The 13,372-nt window shown below is 44.7% G+C and overlaps 1 protein-coding gene across 2 annotated transcripts in view; it reads right to left on the bottom strand.

Annotated features, from left to right (window-relative positions):
* Positions 1-10,794: 10,794 nt before the first annotated feature.
* TMPRSS4 (transmembrane serine protease 4) overlaps positions 10,795-13,372 on the bottom strand; it is a 34,020-nt gene continuing 31,442 nt past the window's right edge. For both annotated transcript variants that reach the window (XM_046685647.1, XM_046685648.1), the window contains 3 exons: positions 13,225-13,367; positions 11,794-11,943; positions 10,795-11,357 (listed from right to left, as the gene is read on the bottom strand). In XM_046685647.1, the coding sequence (XP_046541603.1) occupies positions 11,346-11,357; positions 11,794-11,943; positions 13,225-13,367 (305 nt within the window). In that variant the 3' untranslated portion in view covers positions 10,795-11,345. The remainder of the gene's footprint in view (positions 11,358-11,793; positions 11,944-13,224; positions 13,368-13,372) is intronic.

Genomic DNA, 13,372 nt, shown 5'->3' with positions numbered 1-13,372 from the left:
GGTAGCTGGGCATTGGGTGCCAGTTTTATTACTTGCCGGCTATAAGTGAGACAAGTTTCTTTTCTTCTCTGAGCCTCAGTCTCCCGATGTCTCAAACCTTACCTGCACAGGTGAGAGAACACAGGTAAAGTGTCTCAATGTCTGGCATGGTCACAGGCATTCAGTTGTGTTAGGGCTGAGACCTTCTCTGGAGGCGTGGGAAAGGTAGACCTCTAATACAGGAATCATTGCCAGGGCTCTCCCTGTACTGATGACCTTGGTCGTGATTCTGGTACCACTAAATGTCATCACATCCCCGTCCCCAGGCCCCCATCCCCACCCCAGGTTATCATTCGGCTCCAGGTCAAATCTATTTTAAATGAACAAGGGCAACCTTAAAGAGGAAAAGCACAAAACAACTTACTGACTGGAGTATAGGAGCACACTAAGCTCTGCTTGGCTGGTCCCTCCAGCTTGCTGTTCCAGGGGACAAGCTGTATGGAGGGGAGGGGAGGGAGGAAGCTTACGTTTATACCTCAGGAACGACTCTACCCATGCACATTTCATATTGTCCATCTTGAATTATTTGAGCGTAGGTTACCCCAGCACTCCTGCCTTCGGAGGAGAGTTTCCAGCCGCGGGGCATAAGGCCAGGCTGGGAAGGAATCAGGGAGATGTGTGAGTGCGTGTGTGTCTGCTGGTATTCTTGTACCTTGTCATATCACAATTTCTCACCATACTGCAGCCCTCTCTTCAGTGGATTCGCCTCAGACTGCCTTTCAAAGGGTTTTAAACACTAAGGACTCAAAAGATCTGGTTGAAAGACGCTTCTTCCTCTATCAAGGACCCGAGTGGGGCAGACATCCCTGAGGTTCCCCCACCTCAGCAGATGCCTCTGACAGCACCGCTTTCTAGCCCGCGGCTGTAGGAGCTCTGCTCTGTGCTCCCACTCTGAATGGACTCATCACCTGCCTGGCCACGCCACCACTCACCGGTCTGCAGGTTCTGCTTGCTGCCTGGACCTCCTGCCACCTTCCCGTCAGCTATACACCGGTTGCATATTGAGGTTTCCTGGTCCAAGTCTGTGTTTAGAACACTCTTGGAATGCTATGCCCTGAACTCGCAGTTACCCGGGTAAGGGTCAGTCCCAAGGCCTGGTTCGGTCCCCATCACTGCTCTGTGTCATTGCTACTTCCTTTCCCCGCTCAACGGTCATTATAACTACTAGACGACCAAATGTGTCAAAGCCAGATTAGGAACTGGGACTGTCCTGGGCAGACCTGGACACAGGGTCATCCTGTTAACCCCATGCTGGCTCAACCAGGACTAAAATATGCATAAATTAAGGGTCCTTAATTTGAGCCGGTGGTGGGCACATAGACCAGATGGACTTGAGGGGCTGTGTAACCTTGAAAATGAAGGTAGTGTACATATGTGTGTAGGGAACCTTCCCAAAGGGCCTGGTACAGAAGCTGGGAATTGTCCTCCACTCACCCTGTTGGTGTCAGGAAAGGATCTGGTCACACCCTCCTCCTCTGATCACATTAGAGGCCCCCCATTACATGCCCCCCAAGCCTGCTCTCCTCCCTCCGCTGCTTCCATAAGAGAGATGTGGGCTTTGCTGACCCCCCAAGGGCTTAAGTCATTGCTTCTAAAGGAACAGAAGTGGTTTCTTTAGAAAGACCATTGAGGCCTAATTTCCCTTCTTTTCTCCAAAGTTCAAATCCTGTCTTTGGCCGACTCTCCTTCCTCCTCTGCATTCAGTAACTCCCAGACTGGGTCCAGTTGACTCTCAGTGGAGAACGACCCTCTAACTCCTCACTTCCATCTTCGCAGGAGGTTGGGGCATCAGTGCTAACGCAGATATCAAACAGGAAGGCAATGTCACACGGCCGAGTGGCTCAGGGCATAAGGACGGATTTGATGACCTGTGGAGGTCGCCTCTGATTTCTCTGCCTCTCAAGACAAGCCTTGTCAGGGAATGAAAGCTTTCCCAGGTGGCAGGGGGCAGAGGCAGTATGGTGGAATGGACAGGGTCGTGGGCTCTGGAGTCAGATGGCCTGAGTGGGAATCCTGGGTCCAAGACTTATTATCTGTGTGACCTTGGACAAGCATCTAACCTCTCTGTTTCTCAATTTCCTCAAAACTTCCTGTAAAATGGGGGCTGAGAATACCAATCTGTATCTCGCAGCATGGAAGTAAGGATTAAACAAGTTAATGTGTGGAAAAGCACATTAAACAGCGTTGGGTACACAGTTAAGTACTATATAATATATAACAGTTTATGGCTAATAGTTTTAGCCACAATTATTATCCATTCAGGAAACATTTATTGAGTGCCTATCCTGAACTAGGTTCTCTGCTAGATGCTAGTGTCACTAAAATGGGCTAGATTTGGTCCCTACTATCAGGGAGCCTACAGTCTCTAGCGGGCTGAACCAGAAAACTTTTAACACAATACAAGTTTGCTTCTCACTTGTGGGTCCCATCCGGGTCTCCTGTTCAGACCACCTTCCAGATCTCGCTCAGAGGCCTAGCATCCTGCTCTGTGGCTCTGCCCTCTTCGAGGTCCTCGGAGTCCTCTCTATGCAGCTGGTGGATGAGGAAGGAGAAAATGAAGATGGTAGGTTGAATGTCTCGCGGGCCAGGCCTGGAAGAGGACCACATCATTCTGGCCATACGTGCCCCTATAGGGATGCTGGGAAATGTAGTTGCTGGGTGCCCAGGAGAAAAGGAAGTGTGTTTTGGTGAACACAGGGCAATCTGGGAGATGACAGGGGTTCAAGTAACTGCAAGTTCAGCTGTGATTGAAGAACAGAGGGTGTGGGGGGAGTGGAGATGAGGAGGCCCTAGGGCAGGGGGCAGGGCCCGGAGCGTGCAGGGCTTGTAGGCCATACGAGAAGGTTCCCATTTTATTTCATAGGCACTGGGGAGCCATCGGAAGATTTTAGCAGGGGAGACACAGGACTGAGTTGGAGAGGGCAAGACAGGAGACAGGAAGTATTGTGGGGCTTGACGTAGTTGTCTAGGCAAGAGACAAAGGCAGAGTGACAAGGTTGAGATAATTTAGGAAGGAGCATGCCACCTTGGGTGGGAGAGTAAATCCATTTCCTGTTACTCCGTCTTTGTCAGAAGAAATTCATGAAAACTTACATTCACATAAAAAAACTGTACAGAGATGTTTATAGAGGCTTATTTTGTACCCAAAACAAGAAAGGACCCACATGTCCTTCAACAGGTGGGCGGATGGATGAACTGCTGTACCTTCACACAGTGGATAACTCCTCAGTAATAAAAGTTCCATGTGCCCATCTCAACTGCATTATGCGAAGTGAGAGAATTCAGACTCAAAAGGGTCCCTACTACACAGCTCCATTTATACGACATCCTGGAAAAAGCAAAACCATAGAGACAGGAGACCGATCAGTGGTTGCCACGGGCTGCAGGTGGGGGTGAGGAGGTTATAAAGGGCAAGGGAGACTTTTGGGGGGTGACGCAGCTGTGGTCGTGTGCTTGTACACAATTGTCGAAATTGGCAGAACTCTACACTAAAGACGGTGAATTTTATTGTATGTAAATGACATCTTAAAAAATTACAAAAACATTAGATGGTCACTCTTCTGCTCAGAACTTTCCTGTTAGTATTACTCATTGCTGACAATAGCCCAGAAGCCCCTAATGTTCTGACCCCCTTGACTCTGATTTCTTCTTTTTCTAACATTCTCCTTCCGCTGACTCATTGCACTCTAGTGTCACTGTTCGTTCTCCTTGCTGTTCCTCCAAACATCAGCTGCCTCCTGTCTCAAGACTTTTGCACATGCTGTTCCTCTCCTAGAATGCTCTTCCTGCAGATATCCACAAGATTGATTCTCTCATTTCAGTCAGGTCTCTGCTCAAATGCCATTGTCTCAGAGAAGATTTCCCTGGGATATCAACAATAAAACCTACCACCAGCTCCAACACTTTCTTCTTATCCTGCTTTTTCTTCTTCAAAGCACTCATGTCTAGCAGATATATGTTTGTTCACTTGTTTATTGCATATCTTCTCTAACTAGGACATAAACTCCACGGGAGCAGGGGCTATGTCTATTCTCTGCAGGGGAATTTAGACTTTCCCCTCTTTCCTTGAAGGAGTGAGGTCCTCAGAGGCCTGGATCTCTAGAGATGTGTCTGGCCTGCCCAGAGGGAGGACAGCCCCTTGGGGGCCAGAATGGACGGTGAGGTCAGCGGTCTGGGCCCTTGGCCCTGAAAGGCAGGACATCTTTAGATGACTTTCAGGTGGACCATGGGAGGGAGAGGATCCTGGCCCCTGGCTTCTTAAAATGTGGTCTGCGAACCAGCAGCAGGAGCATGACCGAGGAGCTTGGTAGAAATGCAGAATTCCAGGCCCCACCACAAATCTGCTGAGTCAGAATTTGCATTCTAACACTTCCAGCGATGGTGAGGGTCTGCCGTGAGAGGCTCTGTGTCGGTCCCGGTGTAGCCTCCTGTTCTCTCTTAGACTCCCTGGTGGAAGCGTTTTTCTGAGTGTAGCACGCAGAGGGAGGCCCAGCTCTGCACAAGTCCCGGTCCAGAAAGAGCACAAGCACCTCGAGGTTGGATGCTGAAAGTCACCCTACAACATTCCATGGATACATATACACATGAATGTGAATATGTATGCCTCTATATGTATATACTATATATTATACTTTCATTATCATTCTATTTTAAGTAAATTTTTATTTATAACTTTTTCTTGAATTATTTAGAAGTGTTTTAAACAACATATATGTATTTTATATTTTAAAAAGTATTGTTTGCTATTGCCTTATAACAACAGCATTTCAATCAGAGAGCTATTCTGTTTGATAGTCTTAGCTCAGCTTTCTTAGAAAACTTGTTTTCTAAGTTAAGCTTGCATCTTAACACTTTAGTATGAAGTTCAATCCCAGGGAAGCAAGAGGAAGGGGGGAAGGGGTATGAGGCAGGGAGAGAGAGAAAGCAAACGAGGTGATGGGTTACTGAGCTGACCACAGCTCCACAAGCGATGCAGCTGGTTGCTGAATCACAAGGGCATTCTCTGGGGAACGAGGGCTTCTCTGCATAGTTCCATCTGGGGCAGAAGGATGAGTAATTTCTCTGTTGGCTCCTTTCTGTCTCTGGTCTTGCATTATTCAACATTTGTCCCATAGACGATAATTTCCATGTTTTGTTAGCCTTTCCAGGCAGCCCTGGGGAAGCCAGAGCTCTTTGGGGACAGGCTGTTGTCTCTGGGTGCTGGAGCTACCGTGGCTCCCACTGTGGTGGCTGCAATGAAGACCACCCAAGCCAGAGCCCGGCCCTGGCCCCAGGGGAGGTAGAGATGAGTGTGGTGTTGGGAGAAGAGATGATGGCCTTTGCCAGGGCTTTAGAACCAGGGAAATGAAAGGGACCAGAGCTGGATCCACTCAAGGCAGGAAGCCAGGCCAGTGACTACAGCCTAGAGGTGGAGGCATGGGGCATGCAGGTAAGGCTGAGTGGAAATTGATGGGAGCACAAAAACTGGGTCTGGTGGGTGCCCATACTATTTTGAAATGTGTTGAGACTTACCTTATGGACTAATATGTAGTCAATTTCTTACAAATGTGCATGAGAAGGATGCTTATTTTCTAAGTGTTGAGTACAAGTTTTGAATACGTCTATTAATCAAGCATGCTAATCATATTGCTTAATCTTCTATACTTTACTAATATTTTCCCTGCTTGAACTATCAGTAATTGAGAGAAGTGTGCTGAAATCTTCCTCTGCGATGGTGGGTTGATCAATTTCTCTTTGTAGTTCTATCAGTTTATGAGGCTATTTTATATGTGTTTATGTAAGTTTAAGAAAAGTCTTTACTGAGAAAAATTTCACATATACAGAAAAGTAGAAAGAATAGTAGACATCTATCACCTAGATTTCACTTTTGTTGACAATTTGCCATATTTGCTTCACTATCTTTTTTCCTGAATTAAGTTAACAACTTCGTGCCATTTTACCCCAAATACTTCTGTATGCATCTGTAAAAATTAAGGATATTTTTCCAAGTATAATATCATAATGAGATTAACAATTCCTTATTATCATCCAATACCCAGATCATATTCATGTTCCCCCAATTACCCCTTCGCCCAAATGTCTTTTACTGCTAATTTGTTCAATTCAGGATCCAATCAAGGTCCACAGGGTTCATTTGGTTCTTATGTCTCTTTAGAGTGTTTCATGACATTGAGTCCTTAAAGAGATTTGGTCACTTGTGTGATAAATGTCCTACTTTCTGGATTTGTCTGTTAGCTTCCAAGTGGTATTTAACTTGTTCTTCTAATTCTTATATTTCCTGTAAACTGGAAATCAGATGTAAAGGTTTAGGTTAAGATTTTTGGTGAGATGCCCTTAGGTGAAGCAACATGAGGTGTACTTCATACTCCGTCGGAAAGCACACGATATCTGGTCATTCCACTCTTAGCGGGTAGGGTGATGACAGCCTGATTCCTTGATTTGAAAGTTAGGTTTTCCTCTTGAGATTAGCAGGGGCTCTGTGGGGATGATACTTGGGCATTATGCAAATATTCATTTCTCCATTAACCTTTCACTTAATGGTTTTAGCATCCATCGATGATTCTTGCCTGAGTCATATTTCACTAGAAGTTGCAAACAGTGATTTTATATCATTCATCTACATCCATTAGCTACATTTTTCCGTAAAGAAGAGCTTTCCCTCATCACCTTGAGCCATCCTGTTACCTGGAAGTAGATTTCTATGGCAAGGCAGAACAATGCTTAATATTTTTTCTCTTTAAATATCATTTCAGAGTAAGGATTTGGTGTGATAGCCAACTCCAGTGGTGACAAAGGGATTCTGTTTTTTCTTTTCTTTTTTCTTCTCTTTGTTTATAAGTTTTAATTTACTATATCTTCCTGGTGAATTGAACCTTTTATGATTATGTAGTAACTCTCTCTATCCTAAAGTCAGTTTTGTCTTTTTGTCCTAAGTCCCTATTTTAAAAAAATGTTATATAGCTTCCCTAGCTTAAATTTGGTCGAGTGCTTGCCTTCTATATCTTTTTTCATGTTTTTAGTTTTAATCATTCTGTAACCTAATGTTTTGGGTGTGTCCATTACAAGTAACGTGTAGCTTGATTTATAGTTTTGTCCAATTTGACTATCTCCGTGTATTAGTAGGGGAGTTTAATGTTTATTGTGACTGTTGATACTCTTGTTTTTAGCATCCTATGTTGTACATTCTATTTGTTCCATTTCTTATGCTTTCCCCCCTCTTAGCTCTCCTCCTCCTCCTTCTTTTGAGATTGCTTGACATTTTGTTGGTTTTATCTTAATCTATTTCTTGTTGTTGTTGCTTTGGAAGTTAAATGTTTTATTTCCATTCTTTTGGTGGTTACCCTTTTGACCGCTTAGAATCCAGTACATACACTTTCTGTAACATAACTTTATTTATTGATCTTGCTAGGTTTTAAGGAGGTGAGGTCTTTCTCTATTTGCTTAGTTCTCTTCGCTCAGTAGCCTGATGGCTGATATCAGGGTCTCCTTTGCTCCCCTTTCCCCGGATGTTTTAATGACAATGGTTCTGGCACAGGGCATGTGCTCATTGACACCTAGGGGCTTTCTCACAATGAGATGAAAATATGCTGATCTGAAGATGACTGCATCAACACTGAAGGATAGAATTGGGTTATGAAATGTTCATCATGCATAATTTTTTATGGTCACAGAGGATAAAGGATAACTTTAATCAATACTTAAACCCCGCTCTTGAACAATTAAAGAACTTTAGACTATTTTAACTCCAACTATCTCCTCCTGACTTACATGATATTGTTAGCCCGTATTTTAATTAGATTTTTTATCAACCCACAAAATAGATCTTATTGTTATTTTATGTTGACAGAATTTCTTTAGATTTATTTACATTTTTACCAATTGCTTCACTATTCCTTCTCACATCTTAGTTCTTCCTCATAGGGTCATTTCCCTTCTTCCTAAAGTACATTCTTTTTGTGTTTCTTTAGAGAAGATCTGTTGGTAGCAAACTCTCAGTTTCTGTTTTCCTAAAAGTGCCTTTATTCTTGAAAGATAGTTTTGTAGGGTTCACAATTCTTGATTGGCTGTTATTATCTTGATTGGCTGTTATTGAAGATATGATTCCACTGTCTTCTAGCTCCTTTACTGCTGTGGAGAAGTCTGCTGTTTGTATAATTGTGGTACCTTTGTGGTACCGTAGGCGGTCTGGATTTTCTCTCTAGCTGCTGTAAAGAGTTTCTTTTCATCTTTGGTGTTATGAAGCTTCACTGTAATGTGCCTAGGTGAGGATTTGCTTAACGTTTCCACCTTGGTTGTCTGGGTCTACACTATGGGGGTGCATGCTGTATCTGTGGATTCATGACTTTAATCAGTTCTGGATATTCTCAGCTGTTATCTCTTTGGATATTGTTTCTCTTTCATTCTTCCTATTCTCTCCCTCTGGGGCTCTACCTGGGTATGTTAGACCTTATCATCTAGCCTCCATTGCTCATAGCCTTGTTTTTATATTTTTAAATTTCCTTATCTCTTAGTAACTTACTAACTTCTTCAATCCATCTTCTAGTTCATTAATTCTCTCTTAACCTATGTCTTAAATACTATTTGCCCCAAACATTCCGTTTTTTATTTTAATAATTACAGGTTTTATTTCTAAGAGCTCTATATGGTTGTTCTTCAAATCTGCCTGTCATTTTTGCTTGATTATTAAAATATCCATCTTTTTTTAAACAGAAAACAAGTGTTGGTGAGGATGTGAAGAAATTGGAGCCCTTGTTCACTGTTGATGGGAATGTAAAATGATGCAGCCATTATAGAAAACAGCCAAAAATTAAAAATAAAATTACTGTATGACCTAACAATTCCACTTCTGGGTATCCACCCAAAAGAATTGAAAGCAGGATCTTGAACAGATATTTGTACACCCTTGTTCATAGTGGCATTATTCACAACGGCCAAAAGGTGGAAGCAACTGAAATGTCCATTGACAGATGAATGGATAAACAAAATGTGGTATAAACAATGGAATATTATGATACTTAAAAAGAAAGGAAATTCTGACACATGCTATGACACAAGTGAACCTTGAAGACACTATACTAGTGAAATAATCCAATCACAAAAAGGCAAATACTGTATGATTTCACTTATATAAGGTACCTAGAGTAGTCAAATTCATAGAGCCAGGAAGTGGAATGGTGGCTGCCAGAGGCTGGGGGCTGAGAGAAATGGGGGGTCATTGTTAATGGGTACAGAGTGCCATTTTGGCAGGGTGAAAACAATTCTGGAAATGAATGGTGGTGATGGTTGCACAAGAATGTGAATGTACTTAATACCAACTGTATACTTAAAAATGATGAAACTGGTAAATTTTATGTTATGTGTATTTTACCACAATTAAAAATAATTTAAAAATGTGGAAAAAATACTCATTTTTAATTTATTTAAAGATTTCATAAATCATTACCATATTGGTGGCCCTCTCGTGTGGTAGTTTACAGCATGAACTCTGGAGACAGAATGCTCATGTTCAACTTATCAATATGTGACCTCAGGCAAGGTATAAAGCTCAATGTGACTTAGTTTTTTTATCTGTAAGAGGGATAAGAACAGTACCTATCTCATAGGTTTGTGTGAGGATTAGATGAATCAGTACATGATGAAGCATTTAGAATTGTATCTGACACATAGAAATACTCTATTTATCTGCTAATTCTAACGTCTGAAGTCCTTGGCGTTTCATTTGCTATTTTGATGATTTCCATTCAAGGTAATTTTTTCTTTTTAAAAACGTGGCTGATCTTTGATTGTGAGCTCCCATTTGGAGGCTCTTTGTCAGGGAGTCCTGCGGCTCTGAATTCGGGGTGTTTTCCTCTTCCATAAGCTCTGCGTCCTGGGGGCACGGTTGCCCCTTCAGTCGTCTCTGCTTCCTGTGGGAGTCCCAGGTCCGGCTCTCTCCCTGCGGTGGGTCTGGGTTTAGTTCTGATCTCAGCCTTCAGGTAGGTCTTTGTCCCTAGGCCAACTCAAGATTTCAGTCAGCGCTTGCTCCCACATCTTCACCTTAGTTTCAGCTCATGATTCGAATGCTTTCATTTTATTTATTTGCCTTTGAGGGTTTCTATTATTTTCTAAGAACCTAGAAAGACATTAACAAGTGTATTTTATCTGGGATCTGCCTCCACTACAGGAAGAGGGTTCTCAGAATACCTGGGCCTCCACACAGCAGCCAGGGAAGTCCACAGGGCTTAATTCTCTGACCATTTGGAATGCAGGAACTCATTCATGCTTATATCGCTAGAACCCAGCTTGAGGACCACCTCATACTTGGCAGGTGATAAATGGCTTTTTTTTTTTTTTAAATAAATGACAGAAACTACACCCAAGGCTCTCTAGGTAGAATTCAGGACTTACAGGTGCAATATCTCTTTCCAGCTGCTTGGGGAGCCATGATTTAACGTCAGCCTTGAATGCCCGGATCATCTCCCCCCCAAGCCATAGGTTCTCTCGGCCCAGGCCTGATATCACAGGCAGGGAGGAAGGGGAGGAGGGCAATGGGAGACTGCCCTGTGTGGGAAGGAGACTTGCTCACCCGTGCTTCCCCAGTTTGCAGCTCGCTTTTGCCCCACTTAGCAGCTCTGGTCTCAATGTCTCCTTTTTCCTTTTCCTCCACTTTGAGAATCAATGGTATCCCCAGGATCTTTTCCTACCCAGGCCACAGAATAAAGAATAAAGTTCAGTAGCACTAGTTCAGTTCTTATCAAGAAGCCCAGTCAGCCTATGTCAAGACTTCACGCACCTGTTTAATGACAGTGGCCATAGAGGTAACAATAACAAAAGTAAGTAACAGTAATTGTGCCGACAGCAGGACAGTGCATTTTACATAACAACCAGTTTCTTGTTTGGGTAGGCTTGGGGATGGGTGGAGAAGGAGAGGGCTGCCTCAGACCCTTTCCTCCCTCCACTCCAGCCCTTTGTGGTCTGGGCTCTCACCAGAGAGTCTATTCCATTCAGTAGAGGGGGAGAGTTCCTTCTTGGCTTAGCAATGCCTTCTGAGACCTCTGCCCAGAGGCTAGTCAGTTCAGTGGGCTGGGTCTCTCTCCTTGGGATGCTGGGAGCGCCAGGGGGTGGCTGAGCTGGGGCTGTTGACTTCTTCTTGGGTGCCTGTGGGCTGTGGGGTCTCTTATAGGAATGGAGGCCCTTTGCTGCGACAAGAAATGCTGAGCCTCTGGGCAGAGAGGTGTGCCCAAAGGGACTCTTGCTCGGTATCTGACTTCTGGGGGGTCCTCTAGGCAGTGAGGAAGCAGTTTCCCGCACTGCAGGGGGCAGCAGCATCATGGCTCAGCCTGGAATGAGAGACCAACAAAAAGAGAGTCAGATGATTTGAAATTGGACAAAGTGGTGATGTGTGCAAAATTCACCTTCCTTTTCTGAAGCTCTTTGCTCCTCTCTCTGCCCTCTCGGGACATCTCATAAGCCTTCTCACCCTCTTTCTTATCAGAGTCTGTTCTCTGGAAAGTATCTTGTAGTCTTATTCAGCCAGAGAACAGAGAATGTTAAAGCTGAGTGTTTCACTCCCTAAGGAGTTTGCATTTAAGGGGAATCTCTGATCTAAGGAATTTCACCTCTCCTGGTAGAATCCCAGGCACTCACTGGTAGGGAAAATTATTTGGGATGTAAAGGGTTGTCTCAGAGCCATTTAAATCAAACCCAGGGATGATTTGGTACCCTCAGGGGAGAGGAAGAGAGGGAGGCCACAACAGGCAGGGCAAACAGGCTCACCTTTCGGACGTTGTAGATCCAGTTGAGAAAGGCTGTGACCTTGGTGTATACTCCTGGGGTACCTGGGCCCCCACAGCCGTGGCCCCAGCTCACGATGCCCACCACTTGCCACTGGTCAGAGTGATACATCAGGGGCCCACCACTGTCACCCTGTGAGAGGCCAGAACAGGGGCTGCTGGAGAGGGCAGGCAGGGGCGGGGTGGAGGAGGGGCTCCCCTTCCTCTTCTCCCTGCATTGGCCCGTCCCTTCTCCTGTGCTCCCCCAGCACTCTCTGCTGGTCTGCCCTCACCCCCTCTGCTCATGCTGTTCCTACAGCCTGGAATACCCTTTCCTTTGGGGGCAAAAGCATTCTGTCCGCATTCAAGTAAGTTGCAGGCATGCTGTTAGACCTCTCTTGGAGATCCACAGCTCACATAGCAAATTAAGGGCTCTAAGGGGTTCTGTAGGAAGAAGCCTGGTGAACTCTTTTCAACCTAGTATTTCCCAAACTTATTTAACCACTTGTGGAGTGCCTACTTTGTGCAAGGCACTGTTCTAGACAACTGGGATTCAATCAATGAAAAGAACAAAGATCCCTGCCCTCAAGGAGCTTAGAATCAAATGGAGAAGAGAGGGAATGAGAGAGAGAGAGAGAGAGAGAGGATAAGCAAGCAAATAAGACAGACAAGAAAATGTCAGATAGTGACAAGGGCACTTATTTAGTGTCCTTCTTACCAGCTCCTGTAGCCACCGAGGCTTCTTCTCTCACAACTCACTAACCATAGCCCAACTGTCTGTCTATGCATCCCCACCGCCACCGCTGTGAGCTCCCTGAGGGAAGACACCGTCCCAAAGCCCAGCATTTATCTGGCATTCAAGAGACGACTAAGAGATTCCTCTTGAGTGAAAGAATTTAATGACTGAGAATGGGGGTGGGAGTAGAGTTAGGGGTTTTAAGGAGAATGGCTTGGAAGATCCTCTGGGGGTGGGAGGAAGTGAGAACGTACTTAGGGATTGGTCAGTAGGGACAGGGTGAGAGGACATTGCACCAGGACTCATCTAGCATTAGATGCGTTTTCTCTAGTATAGCTGAACAGCTTAAGGACAGTTACAGAGAAAACAGACCCGGGGTTCTTGCCCTCAAGGAATTCTTACTCCAATAGATGATGGGAAGCAGGGGCAGGTGGGGAGGGTAACATCATCTTTGTATGTGAAATATACATTTGAAATCTTTCTGCTTGTCTCCATCCATCCATCCATCCATCGATCCTTATATCTTTATCTGACTATAATCCTTCCTTCCCTCCTTCTCGCCCTTCCTCCCTTCATCACACATGGAATGCCTTCCAAATGCAAGACTTCATGTGGGACATTCAGTCTTTAGACTTTCATCTCTCTCTAGGACCCACATCCCTATGCATAGCATTCCCTCATGATCCTTGGAGGCCTCACCTGGCAGGTGTCCACACCGCCCTCCATGATGCCTGCACACAGCATCTCCTCGGTAACTTCCCCCTGGTACGCATCCTCGGCGTTGCATCGAGCGCTGTCAATCACCTGGACTGACGCCTGCAGCAGCGTGTCAGACATCTTCCCTGAG

The sequence above is a fragment of the Equus quagga genome, chromosome 14 (assembly GCF_021613505.1).
Source record: "Equus quagga isolate Etosha38 chromosome 14, UCLA_HA_Equagga_1.0, whole genome shotgun sequence".
NCBI lineage: Eukaryota > Metazoa > Chordata > Mammalia > Perissodactyla > Equidae > Equus > Equus quagga.
This window is presented reverse-complemented; position numbering and strand designations above follow the sequence as displayed.